General features: G+C 41.6%; 1 protein-coding gene across 1 annotated transcript in view; it reads left to right on the forward strand.

Moving 5' to 3' along the window:
• ADAMTS20 (ADAM metallopeptidase with thrombospondin type 1 motif 20) overlaps positions 1–24,562 on the forward strand; it is a 170,211-nt gene that overhangs the window by 31,030 nt on the left and 114,619 nt on the right. Inside the window, exons 3-5 of the mRNA XM_073331555.2 lie at positions 3,987–4,152; positions 15,433–15,695; positions 23,558–23,641. Coding sequence (XP_073187656.2) covers positions 3,987–4,152; positions 15,433–15,695; positions 23,558–23,641 — 513 coding nt within the window. The remainder of the gene's footprint in view (positions 1–3,986; positions 4,153–15,432; positions 15,696–23,557; positions 23,642–24,562) is intronic.

Below are 24,562 nucleotides of genomic sequence, written 5' to 3' on the forward strand. Positions count from 1 at the left end.
CCCACCCCCACCCCCACATGTGGGGCAGCCACTTACAGCTTGGCGGTGAAGATGTTGGGGCTGCTAGCCCAAGGCAGCTGGAGCCAGCAGAGCAGGAGCAGCGCCGGGGTCTGCACTGCTTTCACCCTGCGGGGAGGGGGATTGTTTTTACCTGCCCTTCCTCCGGCTGGGAGGGGGATGCGCTGTTTACACAGACGGGAGAGGGACAAGCTTGCAAACTCAGTGCGACCCAGGGAAAGAAGCTACCTGCAAGGAAACTGCCCTTGTTGAGGGAGCTCAGCTGCTGCTGAAGCCTGGCCTGGAGTGTCAGCTGATGGGAGCCTGAACTGTGTTTTGTTCAGAGCAGAGGTTGGCAACCTTTCAGAAGTGGTGTGCTGAGTCTTCATTTATTCACTCTAATTTAAGGTTTTGAGTGCCAGTAGAACATTTTAATGTTTTTAGAAGGTCTCTTTCTATAAGTCTATAATACATAACTAAACTATTGTTGTATGTAAAGTAAATAAGGTTTTTACAATATTTAAGAAGCTTCATTTAAAATTAAATTAAAATGCAGAGCCCCCCGGACCGGTGGCCAGGACCCGGGCAGTGTGAGTGCCACTGAAAATCAGCTTGTGTGCTGCCTTCGGCACGCGTGCCATAGGTTGCCTACCCCTGGTTCAGAGTTAGGGACACCCTCCATACCCAAGGTATCAGTAACTCTGAGGTTCTACTGTATTACAGAAGAGTAAAAAAGTAAGGGGGGGGGGGGTTAATGAAAATGTTTGACTGTGAAAAAGGGGTTTCCAACCTTAAAATTTTGAGGACAAATTGCTGTACACTACCAGAAGCAGTAGTGGTAGGATCTAGAGGGGGAAGTCAGTGTCCTTGTCTTCCTGACTATCAGTTATTTTCACTGCTGCCACCTACAGGGTGTTTACCCAGGCCCCTCTCTTCTATTGCTTCATACTGCTCCTATATAGGGGCTTTCTTCTATGGTCCCCACCTTTTAGCTGCCTTTGCGAAGCTCTGATTGGAGCTTTCCTGTGGACCTCCTTTCCAAGCCATTCTAGGCTCTCTGAGAGAGGCTTTCTCTGGGGCCTCGTTCCTGGCTGTTGCTGCTGTTGCTGACTGGGACCTCTTAGCTGTTACGTGCTGCCCTCTCTTGCGTTTCCTCTGAGGTGTTCTTCTCCTGCCTGCTTTTTCTGTCCTGTCCTATGGATTATGCAGAGAGTCCCTGAATGCTGGTGCTTCATGCTGTCTAGTGCTTCCATTTCTTGTTCTTGAACCTGTCTTCCCTCTCAACCAGCCAATCCCTTGTTCCTGTCTTCTGTCAACACCTACCCAGTCTGGCCTGTGACTCCATGGTAAGGTGTTCTAGTGCTTTAGGAGTTCATGCTTGTTACTGCATTGGTGAAATCTGATTATAGAACATACAACTAGTTTTAGGTTATTGCCCTGCTTTTGGAGGGTCTGTCCTGAGATTGGCACTCATGGTCATGAGCCACTCCAGACAGCATGATATTTGGTGTAATCTTGGCAGGATTCACATGCGACAGATCAATCGGATTAATAGATCATAATCCAGCATAGATTTTAAAGGGTCCATTGAATCTCTCCACCAGACCATTTGTCTCTGGGTGACAGGGGACAGCTTTTATTTCAACCCACACAACTCCCATAACTCACTGAAAAGCTGAGACATAAAATTTGACTTCATGTAAGATAAAATCTCTTTAGGGAAACCCACTCTGCAAAAAATAGTGAAAAGGACTTTTGTCACAGAATCAGTCTCTGTTTATTAGAGCTACTGCTTCAGGATATCAAATGCCAAAATCCACTACCACAAGGATATATTTCTTCCCCCTTTGGGTAAAACATGGCTTAGGGGCCATAGTGTCCACTGTTATCCTATAAAATACCTTTTGTATCACAGGCAAGGGATGTAGGAGAACTTTCTGAGGCCCTGCTGGTCTTTTCCTTTTGGCATAATTCACAAGACCTGCAATAATTTTTCACATCATTCTATATCCCTGGCCAATAGAAATTTTTCTTTAATCCCTCATAGGTTCTCTATGCCCACAAGTGACTAGCAAAAGGCCAATCATATGCTAGCAACATTGATTCTCCACAATGCTGGGCAGGCACAAACAACTGCTTGTGGTGTTTTCCAGGACTCTCTGTCCCAAAGGACTAGTCACTTATCCCAAGTCATTTCTACTCAGATCTCAAACCAAAGGCAACTCCTGTTGCCAATCCTGTAATAAATTAACTAGAGATTTATTAACTAAGAAAAGAAATGTTATTTACTAGGTTAAAGCAGAAAACATTCACACCGGATTTAGTCTCAAATTTAAGAAGGCGATATACACTTCTATAATAAACTGCTCTTTAGGGATGACCCATGCCAAGCAACATGGGGATCTCTTACTTATGTTTAGGAATCTCTGCCCCTCAGAGTCCAGAGAGCATAAAGAGATGGAGTTTCTCCTTGTCAGTGATTTTTATCCCCTTCAACTCAGAATCCAAGTTGATGGGATGAGTTCATGCGTAGCTCTCCCCTTCCTGGAGGGAACTTGGAATGCATTCAACAAGGTTTCTGTCCTTGGATGCTACACAATGCCTCATTTGTCTTCAGTGGGACATCCTGTATGCAGGACAAGTACTTTACCTTATTTAATGCTTTTCCTCTGCCATACAGAAGTTGGTTTCTGCCCCTCCCACACCCGGAAACAGACTAATTTCTTCTGCTGCAGTGGAGATGGAGGGTCCTTCCCCTCCCCCCTGAGCAGTTTCTGGCTCTTTATCATTTCTCATTGGGATCCCAGCACAATATTTGTTTTAACTACAGGTTACAACATGAACAGGCTTAGTCATATGCAAAATATCATTGCCTACCAGCATTTCCGTGGATATACTGTGTAGCACCCTCATTTTCAGGTCATGCTCTAAACCTTCTGAATTCCAAATGAACCTTAGCCAAAGGCATAAGAATATAGTGTTTCCCCACTGCCAGAAGCTCTACCTTCGGGTGTATACCTTCCTTATGTGCATGTACTTTTATAAAATAAAGGTTTCAGAGTAGCAACCGTGTTAGTCTGTATTCGCAAAAAGAAAAGGAGTACTTGTGGCACGTTAGAGACTAACAAAGTAATTTGAGCATAAGCTTTCGTGAGCTACAGCTCACTTCATCGGATGCAAGCTGTAGCTCATGAAAGCTTATGCTCAAATCAATTTGTTAGTCTCTAAGGTGCCACAAGTACTCCTTTTCTTTTTATAAAATAAAATAACCAACAAGTTACAGTTATAATTATAAGAAGGGTAGAAAAGGAAAGATGCTGTATAGGGTGTCTCAGTTGAAGGGTCTGCAGGGGACTTTTTTTTTTTTTTTGCTTTTGTGCAAATGATTCCCCTATATGCTCAGTCACTTTTCTCTGTTGTTTGTGTGGTTCTTTCATTCAGCAAAAGGACAGAAAACCATTATAAGAAAATGTATTAAAACCTTATTTTAAATAAATTTTGAAGTAGATTAGTTTTCAAGAAAAGAGTTGCTTTACTGTACCGTAAAATTGAAATTTTAAGAGAAAATCGTTATATCTGCAAAAAACAATGGGCAACAGCTCAACACAGAAATTGACATGCTGATAAAACCCTGTAGTTAAGATTGCCCTGCTCCCCAAATCTGAGCTGACCTTGGAGCAGAAAATTCCAAACTTCAGCCCCAGTCTGGAAGTCAGTGGGACTTTGAGTGGGCTCAAGGGTCTGCATATGTGAAAGTACTTGCAAGATTGGGGCCATAGAGAATGAGGGTGGTGGTATAGATTTGTGTATAATACACAATTTTAAAAAAACCCAGAAACTTCAATGACAGCATAATAGAGCATATAGTACATTTTCATTTGTAGTTAATTTTGAGTACTTCATACAAATTTTACTGCACACATAAAATCACTGGTGTAAAATATAATTTTCAGAGGAAAATACATTGACGGCCTCTGTCTTATTTTCAGATGGGCACCTTTAAAGCACATGATGGTGAATATTTTTTAGAACCTTTGATGAAGGCAGATGGAGATGAACATGAAGATGATCATAACAAACCACATCTTATATACAGACATGAAGATTTAAAAAATGACATTTATCAGAAATCCCATAAACCTTGTGAAGTTTCAGGTATAGTTACACTTTAAATTCTGATGTCTATGTCTGTTCATTATGGTTTTTAGTGTTTTAACAAATTGTATGTTTAAAAAATGTTTTTCCATCGTGGTATTAATGACTATCGCTGTCACTGAGGCCTTAGAATGTATTTTATTTGTTTCACATAGACCTAACAAACATTGGTGAAAAACAAATGTCCCACTTTAAATGTAAGAATAAATTAGCTTGCAAAAATATACATCAGTCTTTCAAACACTTATGCACATGTTTTATTTTTCACAATGATTGTTCCATAGATTAAATTTTTCAGCATCAGGAACATATTTTCAATTTTTGTGTAGATTCACAAAATAAATGAAATTTATTGCAAATAAATCTAAAAAGTAATACATTAAATCTTCCTGTCCTATAATATACTGTATTATCTAATATTTACCATTAGCGTAAGTACTGTTGTTCTAACTATATGCATTTTTAAAATATTGTATATTCATATTACATATCCATATTGTATTAGTATATTAACATTGAGAAACAGAAAAAGGGGTACCCGAGGAACATAGGATTAGTATATGTCACAACATATTGGCAGTAATTTTCAAAGCTTCACAGTTTAGGAGATGATTCACTTGCATATGAAAGGAAAAAAGCACTACTAATAGCATAAGGGCAAATAATGGATGTAGCACAGTGCTTTAAAACATCTATATTTTCATAAAATTGTAAGACTAGAAGGGACCTCGAGAGGTCTTCTAGTCCAGGCCCATGCAATCAAGGCAGGACTAAGTATTATCTAGACCAGTGCTACTCAAAGTGGCGGTCTGCGGACCGGTGCCGGTCCGTCAGCCATTGGCAGCCGGTCTGCGCGCACATTGGAAAAAAAAATTGCTGGTCCCCCACATCACACAGCTTGAGAAGCACTGATCTAGACCATCCTTGACAGGTGTTTGTCTAACCTGCTCTTAAAAATCTCCAATGATAGAGATTCCACAATCTCCCTAGGCAGTTTATTCCAGTGCTTAACCACCCTTACAATTAGGAAGTTTTTCATAAAGTCCAACCTAGCCCACTCTTGCTGCATTTTAAGCCCATTGCTTCTTGTCCTGTCCTCAGAGATGAAAGACAATTTCTTTCCCTCTTCCTTGCAACAATCTTTTATGTACTTGAAAACTGCTATCATGTCCCCTGCAGTCCTCTCTTCTCCAGACTAAACAAACCTATTTTTTCAATCTTCTGTCATAGATCATATTTTCTAGACCTTTAATTATTTTTGTTGCTCTTCTATGGACTTGCTCCAGTTTGCCCACATCTTCTCTGAAATGTGGTGCCCAGAACTGGACACAATACTGCAGCTGAGGCCTAATCAGCATGGAGTAGAGCAGAGGAATTACTTCTTGAGTCTTGCTTACAACATTCCTGCTAATACATCCCAGAATATTTGATTTTTTTTTTTTTTGCAATAGTGTTACACTGTTGACTCATATTTAGCTTGTGATCCACTATGAACCCCCTGCCTTTCTGCAGTATGCCTTCCTAGGCAGGAATTTTCTATTTTGTATGTGTGGCTCTGATTGTTCTTTCCTAAGTGAAGTACTTTGCATTTGTCTTTATTGAATTTCATCCTGTTTCCTTCAGACCATTTCTCCAGTTTGTCCAGATCATTTTGAATTTTAATCCTATCCTCCAAAGCACTTGCAACCCTTAATAAGCTTGATATTGTCCACAAACTTAATAAGTGTACTCTCTATGCCATAATATAAATTATTGATGAAGGTATTGAACAGAATCAGACCAGAACTGATCCCTGCGGGACCCCACTTGATATGCCCTTCCAGCTTGACAGTGAGCCACTGATAACTACTCTCTAGGAATGCTTTTCCCACCAGTTATGCACCCACCTTATAGTACCCCACCTACGTTGTATTTCCCTAGTTTGTTTATGAGAAGGTCATGCAAAACAGTATCAAAACCCTTACTTTTAGTAAAGCCAAGATATACCACATCTACTGCTTCCCCTCTACCCTGTCAAAGAAAGCTATTACGTTGGTTTGACACTATTTGTTCTTGACAAATCCATGCTGACTGTTACTTATCACTAGGGCCCTACCAAAATCATGGTCCATTTCAGTCAGTTTCACAGTCATCGGATTTTAAAAATTGTTAATTTCATGATTTCAGCTATTTAAATCTGAAATTTCACGGTGTTGTAATTGTAGGGATCCTGACCCAAAAAGGAGATGTGTGTGTGTGGGCGGGAGGGGAATTGGGGGTGGGTGGGTGGGTTTGCAAGGTTATTGTAGGGTAGGCTGCAGTACTGCTACCCTTACTTCTGCACTGCTGCTGCCAGCGGTTCTGCCTTCAGAGCTGGGCAGCTGGAGAGCAGTGGCTGCTGGCTGGGAGCCCAGCTCTGAAGGCAGCGCAGAAGTAAGGGTGGCAGTACCACAACCCCCCTAAAATAACCTTGCAACCCCCCTGTAACTCCCTTTTGGGTCAGGACCCCCAATTTGAGAAATGCTGGTTTCCCCTGTGAAATCTGTATAGTATAGGATAAAAGCACACAAAAGACCAGATTTCACAAGGAAGACCAGATTTCATGGTCTGTGATGCATTTTTCATGGCCGTGAATTTAGCAGGGCCCTACTTATCTTATCATCTTCTAGGTGCCTGCAAATTGATTGCTTAAGTATTTGCTCCATTATCTTTCTGGGTACTGAAGTTAAGCTGACTGGTCTGTAATTCCGCGTTGTGCTTTTGTAGTATAGTGTACATTTTTCTACACTTGTGTGTGTAGACATGCATGCATCTTAATGGGTTATTGAAGACTGCAACGTGAGGAAACAGGGGGAAAAAGACATCTGCAGCTACCTTCAAAGTTCCACATCTAGACCAAGGAGTGGGTTTAGAAATAATTTATTTGAGATTCTAGGTGTCAACTTTAGTTCCAAACAGTAGGATATCAACTTACTATTATAAGAGTGCCATTTTAGAAGTATTCCTCATTGTGTCTAAGTGTTTTAAACCTATTGACATAATAGATGCCTTTCTTGTGCTTTTAATATGAGCATAAGGGCTTTGTTTATGTGACTTCAAAGAAAGCACAAATGTGTGCAGCTTCATAGTAGAAAACTGGAGAAAGTAGGTTATGATGTTTGGTTTGACCTGGCATTGAGAAGCATCCTGTTTAATGAATTCTTTAGTTTTGATGAGATTGAAACCAATGTGTGCTCATTCTGCATGTACATGCAACGCTGAAAATTCACAATTACCATCTTTTCTCAGGAGGATAGTGGTCAAAAGAAAGTCAGACTGTACCCTTTCCTCTTAAGGAATATATAATTAAATATTTGAAAATATCAATGCCCTGAAAATGTGTAGTGGTGTGGTTTTAGTAGTTTGTGCTTGTGATTTTAATCTTTGAAATCTCTTATCACATACTAGTAGCTGAAAGCCCATCCTGTCACCTGGCTTTAATTAGTAAGACCAGCTGTTTGTAAAAACAATAACAATCCTAAAATGGCTCAGAACTTAAAAATTGGACAGTAACAGACCACAGATATTGCTGTTGTGTGGGTGGTTGTGTTGATTTATGTTTGGGGTTGTGTTGGGAGACTTGTGCTGATGGTGAATGGGATGTGTACTGCAGTAAGGAGCTATGTGTGGGGTTATTGTGTGTGCTGGTTGTGTTGTGTGTGGGTTGTGTTGTTCTGGGAAAGTTGTGTGGATTTTTAGGAGTGGCAAATGAGGGGGGTGTGCTGCGGTGAGGAGCTATGTGTGTTTGGGGTTATTGTGTGTAGTGGTTGGGTGATTGTGTTGATTTAAGTCTAGGGGTGTTGTGTTGGGAGGGATGTGTGGGCGGCAGTTGGGCGCATAGGTGTGGCAGTTGAGCCAAGTAATCCACCGTCTATGCAGTTTCCCTTCATACAGTCAATGAAATTGTAAATAGATTAGCTGTGGAGGAAGGGTGGTGATTAGTTGAGTTACCTCTAATCTGACAGTGATCCAGGACTCTTGGCATGACATAGATACATGCCTTACTATAACTGTACACCTCACCGGTATAATTCATAAAGTCAAAATGGCTGAGAACTTAAAAATTGTACGGTAACAGACCGCAAAACTGAGTAATGATTCAAGTTGGTTATACTCTGAACAAAAAGAGCTCTGTCATGCTTGTAGCTGCTTCCATCACCTCACGCTGACTCAGAAGACATTTTAGGCTTCAGAGTGACACAGTAACATTCCTAGAATCTTGTTAGGTGGATTTTAAACTTGGAAGCAGTAAGTATAAGATAAAAATTCTGTGGACTCATAGATTTTAAGGGCACAAATGGACCATTATGATCATACAGTTTAATCTTGTGCATTACAAATGGCATATAAATTATATTTCTATATATGTATTTTGTTGAAGGTTACTTTAAAAACATGGTGATATCCATTGATTGGTATTGTCTATCAGGTAGTTTGTACTTTATTTGAAAATCATGGAAATATCAGTCATCAGATTATTCCTTGTATTAAAAAAAAAAAGCAAGAGTTTCAGTCAAATTCATGTAAATATTACACCGCCAGTTATAATTTTTGAGTTCTGATCTGACATTGTCTTTTATATTTCTGTTCAATGTCTGCTCTTGCACTAGGTTTGTATAAGGCCCCATTCTTGGTTAGTTTTAGGAACTACTGTAATAAACAAAATTAATAATAATTGCACTTTTTAAAAAAACTACACATTATCCTTTATCCAAATCATGGTCACTGCCATTTCACTGGTGTGTCAGATTTTGCAGTTTTTCTAATCAAATCCAAAAGAAAACTCATTTCATTCTCTACCCTTTCCATCATATCCACAAAATGAAAGATTCTGGGAAACTAGCTTTGTAAAGGTAATTGTGAGAGTGCGCTGGGAATCAACAGCTGAGCCAGCACTCTAGTCACTTAAACACCAATTAAGTCCCCCCAGGATGGACCTGATGGGGGCCTAATTAGTGGGTTAGAATGGGCTGGGCGAGGATTAACGATCAAATTGGCCCATCAACACAGAAGGAATAAGAAGGCACAGGAAGCAAGTGTAGGGGAGAGAGAGGGAGGCTAGCAGGGTCAGAACCAGGAACATTCTCTGGGTTGTGAGCTCTTCCATTTCCTCAGCAGAGAAGAGAGGTGAAACTGTTGTTAATGTATGGTGTATGGATCAGTAAGGTAGTGGAAAGAGCCAATGTAGATAAACTGAAGTGGGGTGTTTAATGGCTGAAGCTCTCTGGCTGTGTAGACAGACAGAGCAGAATATAGGAGCAGACTAGTTCACTGTCACACTAATTATTTCACCTAAATCAGAGATTCTACAAGGCCTAAAACTATTGAGTTAAATCGGTATAAATTTGTGCATAACCAAATTAAGCTACTTTTAAACCAACCTAAGAATATCTATTCACAAACTTGCACCCAGTTTACTAAATCAGTTCAGAAATACTCCTTTAGTGAAACTGCCAGAAGTTTGCTTAGAGAGCAAGGGCTAAGTCTCCTTTTGTTAATTCAATATTGTCACAGTTCAGGCCAACTGTTCCGGTATTCCTCCTCTGTGGCCCACCAAGGGCACCCACTGAGGCTTCTGGATCACAAGCAGCTATCTCTCTTGGGTGGAGACATGCGTCTCTCCCCCTCCTGACTGGGTTTTTTTCCCCAGGCTGTACTATTCCCTGCCTACAGTGTGAATTCTCCAGCAGGTCAGACTACTTAAGCAGGCCTGTTTTGCTTTTCTCCTCAGAGGCTATAAACAGAGTAATTGCCCACAGTTTTAAGTTACAGTGCAGTTTTTTCTAAGCAAGAGCATTTATTCTTAAGGTAAAAGTATTACAGAGAAAATGTATTAAAAAGCACAAAAGAACCCCCATCTCCATAAGGGCTTTGGTTGATGTCAGTCCTTCCCACCTCATCTAAGGATTGGACAGAAGGTTCTGTTTGCTGGATCAGAAAAAAATCCCTGAGTCAGTTTAAACTCAGGCTTTTTATCCAAAAATTTGTTTTTGTCTGTTGGCCTCTTGAAAATCCAATCTGAACTAGTACAGGCAAGCCTCCTCAGGAGGTGGTACCACTCTGTAGATATTACAATCTGAGTGAATTTGCCTAATCACCCCCCACTGTTTTTAGTTCTTGGAGGACTGTGGTTACCTTCTCCCATGGAATTACATAAAATTCCTGGCCTGAAATGATGCATAAACTTAATACAGTAAGATCTCTAAAAGAGATTGCAGGAAACTCCCATATCTGTCACAAATATATCCACTATTTTTCTTGAATTGTAATTCGGTAGCATTGTATGACATAGCACTACTGAACAATTCCTTGATAGTGAATGGTTATGAATTAACATGAGCATAAATGAGATCACAATCTGATTTTTTTCATGAACATTTATAAATGTGCAGCTGTGAACAAGTATCCCACATCATAACTGCGTCTCCAGTTTAAAATAAAGTTTTTCAAAGCATTCATACTCCAAAACTTAAATTTGCCCTAGATTTTCAAAGATTAAACACATAGGCATGGTAAGCCTCTCAAGATACGTCTACACTGCAACAAAACCCTCATGGAAATAAGTCTCAGAGCCCAGGTCAACTACCTTGGGCTCATGGGGCCTGTGCTATAGGGCTAAAAATAGTAGTGTAGACATTCCTGCTGGGTTGGCACCCAGGCTCTGAAACCTGGTGAGGGTCTTAGAGCCCAGACTTCAGCCCAAGCAGAAATGTCTGCACTGCTATTTATAGCCTGTCATTTGACCCGGGCTCTGAGACTCTCTACTGCTTTTTGCAGTGTAGACATATCTTCACAGATCAGATCCATCGACATATTAAATTGATAATTGTAAGTTTTCTGAAAGCTGCCAGATTCTAATTTTAATAGGTCTTTGTTGATATTGTTCATTGTATCCCAATCCCCATCCTCTTGTAAGCTCTTCCTGGTTCTGAAGGCGGACAACATATGGCAACACATAGTGGAGATACAGTGACCTCCTGAAGGCACATTACTGGACGTTGTCCAGTGACTTGTATGCCAATTCAATTACATACTATTTGTGGAGTACTCCTCCACCAGCTTGCTTTCCCTGGAGTGTAATGCTCTCAAAAATGATACCTTTGTTTTCACAATCAAGTGAATTATGATACTAAAACCCAGTTAAGCCCCCTTACATGTAGTCATGTGGCTGTGCATGGGAAATTGTATGGTAATTTTTCTTTTAACTGTGGGCATAAATTATAGTTCAGTGCTTTTAAAAATATTAGGAGTAATGTTATGCATTTGTAGCCATATTCGGTCACCCTTACTCTCACTGAGCACTTACGCCTTACATATTTGCACTGATATCAAAGTGCATGGTAGTACCTCATGGAATATGGAACTACTCATTGTGAGTAAGGGTAGGAGAATGTGACCCTTTATGATTGGATCGTCACAGAATAATTAGCATTTCCATTTTTTAAATATCAGATAACAAATCAGCTCTACTGAAAACCTTTGCTGTATTTGCTGTACTTGTTCAGACAGAGTTGTGCTAAAAAATAAAGGATCAGATTCATTTACTAGTGAAAAGTAGCAGAACCATAACATAAGAACAGCCCTACTGGGTCAGACCAAAGGTCCATCCAGCCCAGTATCCTGTCTGCCGACAGTGGCCATTGCTAGGTGCCCCAGAAGGAGTGAACCTAACAGGCAAAGATCAAGTGATCTCTCTCCTGCCACCCATCTCCACCCTCTGACAAACAGAGGCTAGGGACACCATTCCTTGCCTGTCCTGGCTAATAGCCATTTACAAGTAGATTCACAGCTTTTGTATTCTGTAGAAGATGCCTTCAGAAAATTGCTGTTGGGTGCCTCTCCTCATTTACATTGATTGCCTCTCCTCATTTACATTGATTTTATATCCGAATAACTCCACTGACTTCAACAGAGTTAATCCACTGTTAGCCTCTGACAGGCAAATCAGACTTTGGATTATTTATTTTGTTTGGCTTGCTTTAGACACCCAGAGTGGGAGTCACAAGGGGAACTAGGAGTCTTGGTGCCACTTAAGCACCTAAATCCAGCACTTAGGCCTTACTGGCATTTTAAAAACCCCTGTTCAGGTGCCTCCTAATTATGCAGGGGCCTGAAGTCCCGAGGTACTTAAGGTTCTGCTGCTGAGCATGCGCAAAGTTGCCTCAGTCCTGACAGCGCACAGCGGCTCAGCACCTCACTCACTGATAATTCTGAGTAGGATTCAAAACATAGGCGTTTTCCACCTATATTGCATTTGGGGCCTGATCCGGTAGATGTTCTCAAAGCACATCTAAACCAACACGAAACAGCTGGAGGACAGAAAGGAGGAAGAGTAGCAGCAGCTCCTCCCTTATGACTCAGCAATTAGGGCACTCACCCAGGATGTGCGAGACCAAGTTCAATTCCTGCCTCTGCCTAATGTGAGATGGGATTTGAACTTTTGTCTCCCACTTCCCAGGAGAATACCCTAACTACCAGGCTATGGGGATATTCTGTAGCAGGGCTCCCTGTCTCTTCTGTTGGAACTGTTCCACTGTGTATAAATACATAGATATTAAGGTCAGAAGGGACCATTATGATCATCTAGTCTGACCTCCTGTACAATGCAGGCCACAGAATCTCACCCACCCACTCCTGCAATAAACGTCTCACCTATGTCTGAGCTTACTGAAGTCCTCAAATCATGGTTTAAAGACCTGAAGGAGCAGAGAATCCTCCAGCAAGTGACCCGTGCCCCATGCTACAGAGGAAGGTGAAAAACCTCCAAGGCCTCTTCCAATCTGCCCTGAAGTAAAATTCCTTCCCGACCCCAAATATGGCGATCAGCTGAACCCTGAGCATATGGGTAAGATTCACCAGCCAGATACCCAGGAAAGAATTTTCTGTAGTAACTCAGATCCCACCCCATCTAACATCCCATCACAGGCCATTGGGCCTATTTATCATGAATATTTAAAGATCAATTAATTGCCAAAATCTTGTTATCGTATCATACCATCTCCTCCATAAACTTATCGAGTTTAATCCTAAAGCCAGATAGGTCATTTGCCAGATAGTTCATATACATTGGGCTAGAGCAGTAACAAGAATGACACCAGCCCAGGCATAGGTGCTGAGTCTCTTTGAAGGCAAGGCTTAGGCCAAGTTCCTCTCTTTGGTATTTCCTTCTAGCTAGCTTAGGCAGCTCCTTGGTCAGTGTGCTGGCTTTTGTGAATCCCATTCTCTGGGGCCTAACTCTCCCCAGGTATTGTATAGGGAGTCTGGGTGTCTTAGGGTATGTCTGAACTTCAAGCTGGGGGTGTAATCCCGTTTGAGGAGATATACCTGCCCTAGTGCTGATCAAGCTAGTGTGCTAAAAATAGTGGGTAGCCCTGGCAATACAAGTGATGGAAGGGGCTAGGTGCCCTGAGCATGTACCCATAGGAGACTCTTGGGACATAGTCAGGGTGGCATGCCCCTCCTGGAGCTTGTGCCTCTAAGACTGTGCTCTATCAGAGCTAGCACAGGTATGTCTCCTCAAATTGGAACTAGGGGTTTTGGGTGCACAAAGAATTCAAGCCCTTAATTAATTAAATACAAAAAATTATGTTTAAATGAGAGTAAGGACATAAAAGTGTAAACAAAACAAAATCCCTGTAATGACCTGAATTAAGTCTTCAGTGTCAGCCTTGTTTATAAACTTCCTGGCTTTTGTTGGTTTGTGTCACAATTTTACTATTTAAATGTAATTTTTTGTATTTAATGTCCCTGTTTTATTTTAAAGAAAAACAATTTCAACCCTTTCATGGAAGATTATAAAACATACATTATTTACCTGAAGAGACCAGAACTGGTACCTTTCCAGTCTTTCAGGTAAACACAAACTTAAGCAACATTATTGCTAATGTATTCTACATTTTTATTTGTCTAAAGTTGTGTTATTTATTTGATTGTACAGAACAGTTTCTTCTGAGTTGTTTGAGTATTTGGTAAACATTGATTGTAAATGTTTTAAATGTGTATGTTTTTTGCTCACTAGATGATAATGCCCTTTATTATCATGAAAATACACTGCTCATTTTGACATTTAATAAAGCTTATGAAATATATGTGAAAAGCAGCACCTGTGCATGCATAAGACTTTTCTATGCTTAACGTATCAATTACTGTAGTGGTAACTTTTTGTTTTGTGCTATAGTATCAAAATCATTCAGATCATATTATGGGCTAAAGAACATTGGGGGTGGGGTGGGGGAAGGGAGAAATTGGTGCCAAAGGCAAGTCAGAAGGAATCCTGGCTGTGGCTAGCTATGTGCTGCAGTGGCATTACAGTTCCATCACCCTCTGGAAGTATAGATCATGAGTTCCTCCTCCCTGTGCTGGCTCAGCTTAGTTGGCTGAGGGGGGCAGAAAGGGAAGGGCAATGGCCCCAACTTCATTCTGTCTTTCCTACCTCCCTTGATGAGACTAGTGGTGTTGGAGCAGGCCTTGTGATTGAGGAGCACAAACGGGGAGACTCCACAACTTGGCCCTTGATTATGTATTCCTTTGTCCTCTCTTTCTTCCTCCTCTGTGTGTCAAATTCTTGCTTCTTTGACTCCTACACATACATTTAATGCAATTAATCTGTGTCCTTGCAGAACCCCTTTGAACATGTGCAGTCACAGTCTGGGCAGAAACAGCAATTGGGTATAGCAGTTCTGAGATCTTTCTTTTATGTGTTATTTGTCCATGTTTCCTGTAAGCCTTGATGGTGAGTGTAGCTATTACAATGAGTTGTTGTCTCGTCTACAACTGCATTGTATCAGATTTCACCCTTTAAACTGAGGTTCACGCAGGTGGACATCATACTGCTCTTGTCCTTCCAGCTTGTCAGTTTGAATTTTAAAATGATTTGCATTCTAAAAGGTATGTAATACGTCTCTTTCCCCTGTTTGGGACAAGGACAATGTTTTTGCTCTGTGTTTGTACAGCACCTAGCACAATAGGGTCCTGGTCCACATTGACTAGGGCACTTAGGCACTATGGTAATACAAATATCATTTCTTACAATGACACCATATATGGGACAACTGTACACTGTATAATAGTGTACTGTAAATATCCAATTTGATATTCCTGTTTCAGGCTTCCCTATCTAATGTTTTGTAATTACATTGATTAATTTTGGAAGCAGATTGTAAATATTACAGCTTTTGCACTTTATTTTGTGCAATCTTTCTCCTTACTCTCTTTAAGTTTAGAAACTGCATGCTATAGTAACTGGGTTTTTTTATCTTACAGAAAAAGAGATGAAGAAAATCACTTTACCTTTTCCAGACTATGGCAGTTTAAATGAAGACCTAAATATTTTACAAAAGGCCACAGTTTTAGAGTATGCTTCTAAAAATCTATCAATAGAGGATGATAGAAGCAATCCACATTCCCGGAAAAAACGTTTTCTTTCCTATCCAAGATATGTAGAGGTGATGGTTACAGCTGATACCAAAATGGTTCGCCACCATGGACGGAGCTTGCAGCACTATATATTAACACTTATGTCAATAGTAAGTAAACCTAAGTGATGTTGCCAATAGTAAGTGAATTTATTACTGTTCTGGTATTTTCCCTTTAAATTTTACACCCTTTAAATCTACTGGAGCATCTGCGTCCAGTCAGATGGAATTCTGTATTGAAACAAGGAACTTCTGTAAACATAGAAGATCGGGGCCAGAACCTTAGCTGGTAGCTCTGTTGACTTCAGTGCGGTAAGCTGCTACTTACCATAACTGAATGTGGTAAAATCTAGCCCTTGATCTGAAAAAACATTAAAAGAATTAGTAATAGGTAATAATTCACTGTAATATTTAAGTAAAATGAATAAATGTACACAGCAGTGCTGTTTTTGAAAACATATTAAGAACATGTAGCTGTTGTGAAACAAAATGCCCAGGTTATTTTATATTGGTGCTTGTAGCATTTTCAAAATAATAATCAGATTCTCAGATGGCTTCAGGTAATTGAACTACTTCAATTGTAAACTGTTTGTGTCAGGGACTGTGATTTTCATTCTGTGTTTGTACAGCACCTAGCACAATAGAGTCCTGGTTCATGTTGAATAAGGTTCTGAGGCACTATGGTAATAAACAACAGTAATAATAATTAATAATAGTAATACATAATTAACACCAGCTGAGGATCTGGAGGGAAGAGAAGACTGAAATGCTAGAGCAGCTTAGGGATAGTGTCTCTGTATCTGCTCATCATCACAAAAGGGATGAGGAGGGGGTGGAGGTTTGGTTCTGGTCCTGCTCCTCCTCTCCTGCACACTGACTCTCTGGTCAGCTGCAGACAGAAGCACATACTGCTACTTTTGAAGGAATGGTGCAGTGGTTGCACACCCTAGAACTCTGAGATCTGAGAGACATTGAATTCCTCCTACAGCCTACTCTAGTATGTCCCTTAATGAAAGAATTTGGTCCTTAGCATACTCAACCCATTTGCACTGAAGGAAAACCAACTGGTGCTGAGCATTCAGATTGGACAAAAAGAGATCTGTGAGCGACATCAGTAATATAAAGGTAACTTTATATTGACCTGGGGCAGATATACATTGAGATCAGAGGTATGTTCCAGCAACATAACAGGGTGTCAGATAAGACTTAAACAAAAATAGGCAAATGTTCAAAATAAAATACTGTACACCAGATCCGCAGCTGGCATAAATTGGCAAAGCTCCATTCCAGTCCCAAGAAGGAAGCAAGTCAGACCACGGGCTTTCTTCAGTTAGTGTCCTTCTGCACAGTCAGCCTCCGAGCTGCCAAGACAGAGAGGTTCCTCCGACAACAACCCTCCACCTCTTCCTTTGTTGCTGCAAAGTCTGCATCCTCTACTAGGAAGCAGGTGTCAAGAGCCTGACAACTTATCAAGGTTCACTTCCTTTGACCCCCCTTCATCAACTAACTCTTACTTTGTGGAAGCCTAGACTCAGATGACCTTGGGCCACTGGGTCCTCGAAATTGTTAACGAAGGCTGTTTTAAGGAAAGAAGGGATTCAGTTCTGTCCATGCCTAGATGACTAGTTCATCTGAGGAAGATCACCTCAATAGGTCACCAAATAACATTAAAGGTACTCGCCACTCTGAACCTCAAAGTCAATCGAGAAAAATCCACACTTTCTCTGACTCAAACAGAGAGTTCATAGGAGCTGTGTTAGATTCCAGGTCAGTGAGAGCCTACCTTTGTCAAGATGGAACCTCCTCAACCAACTTCAAACTCAATCAAGGACATCAGTGAGAATATGCCTCAGGCTCGTGAACGTATGGCCTCATGCACCTATGTGATACAGTTTGCCAGACTTCACCTGTGCACCAGACGGGGTGGTTGAAATCAGTGTATCTACACAGCAGTCATCACATGGACATAATGGACACAATCCGACACCACAACTAGGCTTTATGTCAACAGACGGAGGAACCAGGTCATCTCCACTCTGCCAGAAAGCCATTTGGCTTAGATTTGTGCATTCATCACTGGATCATGCCACTGGCCTTGCATCTTCCATGTATACAGGACTCACTAGTAGATCACCACAACAGACATTTCAGACAACCATGAGTGGTTGCTCAAGGACCCAGTGCTGAAGATCATCATTTGCAAATGGGGATAGCCATCAATGGAATTATTTCTCACAGACCAGAACAATTATGCCAAGTTTTCTGATCTAGATGGTGCTCCAGTTCAGGCTCCCTGAAGTTGTCTTTTTCATCTCCTCAATATTGGGACTGAGGTCTGATAATACTGAGGATCTTGAGACAAGAGGCAGAGATGATGATCATGGTGGTCCCGGTCTGGGACCCAGGCAGTTCTGGTATTCAGATCTAGTGAACCTCTCAGTGCAGCCTCTGATCACTTTACCTCCTTTGCCTGATACAATCTCACAGAACAATGGTAAGATCCTACATCTAGACTCATCATTGTTACATCTGACAGCCTGGCTGCTGACTGGATGACATCCACCAAAAGAAGCTGTTCAGCTGAAGTTCAGAACATTCTGTTTCAAAATGGGAAATCCTCAACTAGACAGATTTATAAAGCTAAGTGAGTAAGGTTTTTATTTGGATGTCTCAGCACCAGCTGTCTCCCTTGACAACATCTATTGATACTGGGCTATTCACTAGTCCTGCAACAATTTGGGCTTTCTATTAGTTCCAAAGGGAACTAGCAGCAATAGCTGCACATTACCCTCTTATCCAGGAGCACACTGTATTTTCTCACTCTACAGTGACTGGATTTCTTAAGGGCCTCAGTCATGTTTTTTCTGCAGTTCAGCAGCTCCCTCCCTCTTGGGACCTCTATGGTATGAACAGGATTCATGGGTCTCCCCTTTGAACCCTTAATAACATCTTCACTTTACTACCTATCAGTGAAGACTGCCTTTTTAGTAGCCATCACATCAGCTCAAAGGTGGGGAGGGGAAAGATTCACCCCCATATTATGAATCTCCCTTATACAGTATTTCAGAAGGCTAGAGTTACTCTCAGGCCTCACCTCAAGTTCCTGCCAAAAGTAGTTTGAGTTCCATAAGAACCAATTTATTCATCTCCCAGTTTTCTTCCCCAAGTCTCACCCAATCCCAGCGGAAGCTAAACTTCATACACTTGATGTGGTAAGGGCATTGTCATACTGTCTTACCAAGACAAAATTATTTAGAAACATACCTAGACTGGCACAGATTCTCAGAGGTATCTAGATTTTTAACTTCCATTGATTTCACTGGAAGTTAGGAGCCTAAATGCCTTTGAAGATCTGGGTCTTTGTGGCCTTTGCTGATAGGGTTAAGTATCAGGCAGTATCTTCACAGAAATCTATCAAAATGGGTGTCCAGCTACATAAGAACATGTTATGAGCTGCCCAAGTTGGATCCACTGGAACACATTATATCTCATTCCACTGGAGGTCAGGCAACCTCTGTATATTTGAAGAATGCCTCTATTCCTGAGACTTGTAAGGCAAATACATTACGCTTGGTCCTCACATTTACGAGACCCTAATCTTTTGGTCAAAGCTTCCAAATAGGATGCCCATGTTGGTAGGGCTGTCCTGCAATCATTGTTTAGGCAGGATTCTTAGTACCCATCTCCAAGCAATCAGACTACTGCTTGTTAGTCACCAAGAATTGAATCCATGTGGACAATCACTTGAAGAAAAAAGAATGGTTACTTATGTACCTTAGAATAAATGTCATTCTTTAAGATGTGTTGTCCACATGGATGCCACAACTCACCCTCCTTTCCTGCTACTATATATTCCTTCCCACATCGGGGTTGGGTATTGGTGAAGGAACTGAAAATGGTTGGACTTGCCTCCCTTTTATACTGGGGTCTGAGGGAGGATGTGAGTGTATCTAGGGCACAGGTGCAGCTCCGATGGACGCTTCTGGCCAAAAGAAGCCAATCTAATGCACATGGGATGTATATACACAAAGAGTGGCATCCATGTAGACAACACATCTTGAAGAGACACAGTTTAGGGATAGGGGTGTTGGCGGTCAGGCCTAGTGGTCAGAGTCAGGGTCAGAAGCCAGCAACCAAAGCCAGAGTCAGAGCCAGAGACAGGGTCAGGATCATGCCAAGGGTTGGGGCCAGAGTGGGGGGATCAGGACTCATGCAAAGGGTCAGGAGTGGAGTCAGATAGCCATGCCCAGGGTCAAGTCAGAGTCAGGAACCAGGAAACAATGCTTGGGGTGAAGCCAAAATCAGAATTAGTAGCAGTATCAAGGATCAAACTGGAGTCAGGTAACAATGCCAGGATCAAACCAAAGTTGGGGCTTTGGGTCCTGTACGTCTGCTGATTAGGAGTTCATTCAGTTGCTTAGACAACTTCCTGTGCCTCCTTCTGGCTTAGGTAGTGTGGGCCAATTGGTAGGGCTGGATGTCTGCTCCAATCAGGAGCTTCATAGGCAGAGCATCTGGTGCGCCAGAGTTCTGCTAGCACCTATCCCTAATGGTTCTGGAGAGCTGTCTTGTGGCAGTTGTGGTCTGGGCATTGCTTGGAGACTTATAGGTCTGTGTTTGAGACCTGCGATCCCTCACACACAGTTACTTTTCTACATGAAGGGTAAGCTTTCACTGTGGCTTCACCCTGGTCCATGGGTTTAGCCAGTGAGCGCTGTGGTCTAGCTACCTGATTTATGTGCAGAAATGCCTCTTTGCTTATGCAAATGTAGGTTTTGCATGGGCAGAAAATATCTTCTGCAAAATATTTGGTACAGTTTTGAGGCATGTTGTGAAACTAGTCTCTTAGAGTTTGGTTCTGCTCCCACTAAAGTCAGTGGCAAAGCTTCCATTACCTTCAATGGTGTGTCTCAGTCCCTGCTGTGTTATTCCCTGGTCTTTCAAAGGGATCTATGTAGGCTGACTGTTATATTGGAATTTGGGAAAGATTTCTTTCAGGGTACCACACCCTAAAAGAAATCTTTCCCAGACTTTCTCCTCTGGCCTTCAAATAACCCCCCAACCTCACCAAGATCATCATCTGAAGAAATCTCCCCATAGTCCAGGACACACCAACTCAAAGCAGCACCAGACACTGCCAGAACAATAGATGCAAAACTTGTGGACATATCTCCACTGCTCTGATGATCAGTACCCCCACAACACACCTTTCAAGATTTATGGGTCCTTCACATGCTTGTCACAACTTGTGATGTACCTTCATAGAATCATAGAATATCAGGGTTGGAAGGGACCTCAGGAGGTCATCTAGTCCAACCCCCTGCTCAAAGCAGGACCAATCCCCAATTAAATCATCCCAGCCAGGGCTTTGTCAAGCCTGACCTTAAAAACTTCTAAGGAAGGAGATTCTACCACCTCCCTAGGTAACGCATTCCAGTGTTTCACCACCCTCCTAGTGAAAAAGTTTTTCCTAATATCCAACCTAAACCTCCCCCACTGCAACTTGAGACCATTACTCCTTGTCCTGTCCTCCTCTACCACTGAGAATAGTCTAGAACCATCCTCTCTGGAACCACCTCTCAGGTAGTTGAAAGCAGCTATCAAATCCCCCCCCCCATTCTTCTCTTCTGCAGATTAAACAATCCCAGTTCCCTCAGCCTCTCTTCATAAATCATGTGTTCCAGAGCCCTAATCATTTTTGTTGCCCTTCGCTGGACTCTCTCCAATTTATCCACATCCTTCTTGTAGTGTGGGGCCCAAAACTGGACACAGTACTCCAGATGAGGCCTCACCAATGTCGAATAGAAGGGGACGATCACGTCCCTCGATCTGCTCGCTATGCCCCTACTTATACATCCCAAAATGCCATTGGCCTTCTTGGCAACAAGGGCACACTGCTGATTCATATCCAGCTTCTCATCCACTGTCACCCCTAGGTCCTTTTCCGCAGAACTGCTGCCTAGCCATTCGGTCCCTAGTCTGTAACTGTGCATTGGGTTCTTCCGTCCTAAGTGCAGGACCCTGCACTTATCCTTATTGAACCTCATCAGATTTCTTTTGGCCCAATCCTCCAATTGGTCTAGGTCCCTCTGTATCCTATCCCTGCCCTCCAGCGTATCTACCACTCCTCCCAGTTTAGTATCATCCACAAATTTGCTGAGAGTGCAATCCACACCATCCTCCAGATCATTTATGAAGATATTGAACAAAACCGGCCCCAGGACCGACCCCTGGGGCACTCCACTTGACACCGGCTGCCAACTAGACATGGAGCCATTGATCACTACCCGTTGAGCCCGACAATCTAGCCAACTTTCCACCCACCTTATAGTGCATTCATCCAGCCCATACTACTTTAACTTGCTGACAAGAATACTGTGGGAGACCGTGTCAAAAGCTTTGCTAAAGTCAAGAAACAATACATCCACTGCTTTCCCTTCATCCACAGAACCAGTAATCTCATCATAGAAGGCGATTAGATTAGTCAGGCATGACCTTCCCTTGGTGAATCCATGCTGACTGTTCCTGATCACTTTCCTCTCATGTAAGTGCTTCAGGATTGATTCTTTGAGAACCTGCTCCATGATTTTTCTGGGGACTGAGGTGAGGCTGACTGGCCTGTAGTTCCCAGGATCCTCCTTCTTCCCTTTTTTAAAGATTGGCACTACATTAGCCTTTTTCCAGTCATCTGGGACTTCCCCCATTCGCCACGAGTTTTCAAAGATAATGGCCAATGTCTCTGCAATCACAGCCGCCAATTCCTTTAGCACTCTCGGATGCAACTCGTCCGGCCCCATGGACTTGTGTACGTCCAGCTTTTCTAAATAGTCCCTAACCACCTCTTTCTCCACAGAGGGCTGCCCATCTATTCCCCATGTTGTGATGCCCAGCGCAGCAGTCTGGGAGCTGACCTTGTTCGTGAAGACAGAGGCAAAAAAAGCATTGAGTATATTAGCTTTTTCCACATCCTCTGTCACTAGGTTGCCTCCATCATTCATTAAGGGCCCCACACTTTCCTTTCCTTTCTTTTTGTTGCCAACATACCTGAAGAACATACCTTATCCAGTGCATCAAATGCCCCAACAACTGTGTGAGTGAAATGGAACAATCACTACACTCTCGAAGGAACTCACACAGAAAAATGACAAAGGACAAACTTCACCTGTGGGTGAACCTTTTCTACTGAATGCATCCAATGAAGTGAGCTGTAGCTCACGAAAGCTTATGCTCAAATAAATTTATTAGTCTCTAAAGTGCCACAAGTACTCCTTTATTTTTCACAAAAGGATCTCTCCATATCTGATCTTGCAATACTTGTCCTCAGGGGAAACCTGCACAACACCTTCAATGAAAGGCGAACTTGGGAATTTTAATTCATAACTCTGCTAGACACCAAAGGCCATAAACTTAACAGAGACACTGTTTTTCTGGTTCATTACAACAATTTGTAACACACCGCAGTGCCTGGTGCCCTAAATTGCCCATTTCAGACCCTCTGTGCATAATAATCTAATCCAATTTCCCACTTCATTTCAAGTGACTGCCTCCAACATGTTAACCCTTCTGCTTAACAGTCTGTTCCAACTTATATTTAGCTCAAACACTATTCTTCCTTCCCCAAACCTAAAGAAGAGCTCTGTGTAGCTTGAAAGCTTGTACTTTCCATCTACAGAAGTCAGTCCAGTACCTACCTTGTCTCTGTCATATCTGTGGAGAGTCCATTTGATCTTAGTCTTATTCAGTGTTAATTATTGTTATAGTAAACAGGTATATTCAGTTATAGTGAACAAATGACAGATCGTAAAAGGTGTAACTGAGTATAATCTGTCCATCTTCTGGTAACCAGTGTGGTATTTGAATGCTTATAACTGAATATAAAAATTTAACTAAATAACTGAGTATGAAAATACTCAGAGATCTCAAATTTGCCATATAGTTTTAACAGTCTAATCCTACTACCTTTTCCTCTCTAGGTTGCAGCAATCTACAAAGACTCAAGTATTGGAAATCTCATAAATATAATGATTGTAAAACTAATTGTAATTCACAATGAACAGGTAAGAAAAATATATTGATTAATAGGATATTTTCCAGCAGATTAGGCACAAAAGATTTGTTTGCATGCTAATTTTTTAAAATAAAATAATTTCAACAAAAACAGTTTGTTTTTTAAATGTTAAGGTCAGTTATACTTACCTTTACTATGACCATCACTTTGTTGATATAAAAACAAACAACCCCCCCAAACAAAAGCCCCTCCACCAAAACCAAACAAAACAGAGAAAGAATGTAGGTGTCAGGGTTAACTATAGCCCCAAGTGGAATTAGTTTACACACACAGAGAGGTTTACTGCAGGTTTATTTTTATTGTGGAATTCCTTCCATCCTTTCTTTTAGGAATTCCCATTGACTTAAATGGCCTTTAAGTCAGACCCTCATAAGGGGCTATAGGGCAGCTACTTGCAGGATAAGTCTCCTGGGCGCAGCTTCATTAATACCATGTTGCCAGAGGAATGAGGGAGTTCTGTAAGGGGTCGTGCGACAGGGTGGCAGTATGGAGGCCCTAGCTGCTGATGGATCCCCTGAGATCCTTTGTTTTGCAGGGTGCATGGGAGATGGTATCCCCTCCCCTCATACAATCTGCTGAAAATGCCACAAAGTGAATCTTACAAACTGTTCCTCCCTCCCTAGTTGTCGTCTGTGGTCTGTCAGTAGCACAAAATAATCTGGCCTCAATTATAGCAGCATTGCAGCTGTGTATAAGAAGGAGAAAATGATATTTACCATAAGACCCATGTGTTTCATTGTCCAAACTTGAGTGAAATTAAAAAAATAAACATGACAAATTAGATGTTATAAATTATATCAGTCCAAGATAGTGTGCATAACGTAGATCTGAATTTTTAAAAATATTTTTATGTTGATTTATTTTGTTATAAATATTTTTCTAACAGCGTCTTTGTAATCAGTATATGACA

This window comes from Lepidochelys kempii, chromosome 1 (genome assembly GCF_965140285.1).
Source record: "Lepidochelys kempii isolate rLepKem1 chromosome 1, rLepKem1.hap1, whole genome shotgun sequence".
NCBI lineage: Eukaryota > Metazoa > Chordata > Testudines > Cheloniidae > Lepidochelys > Lepidochelys kempii.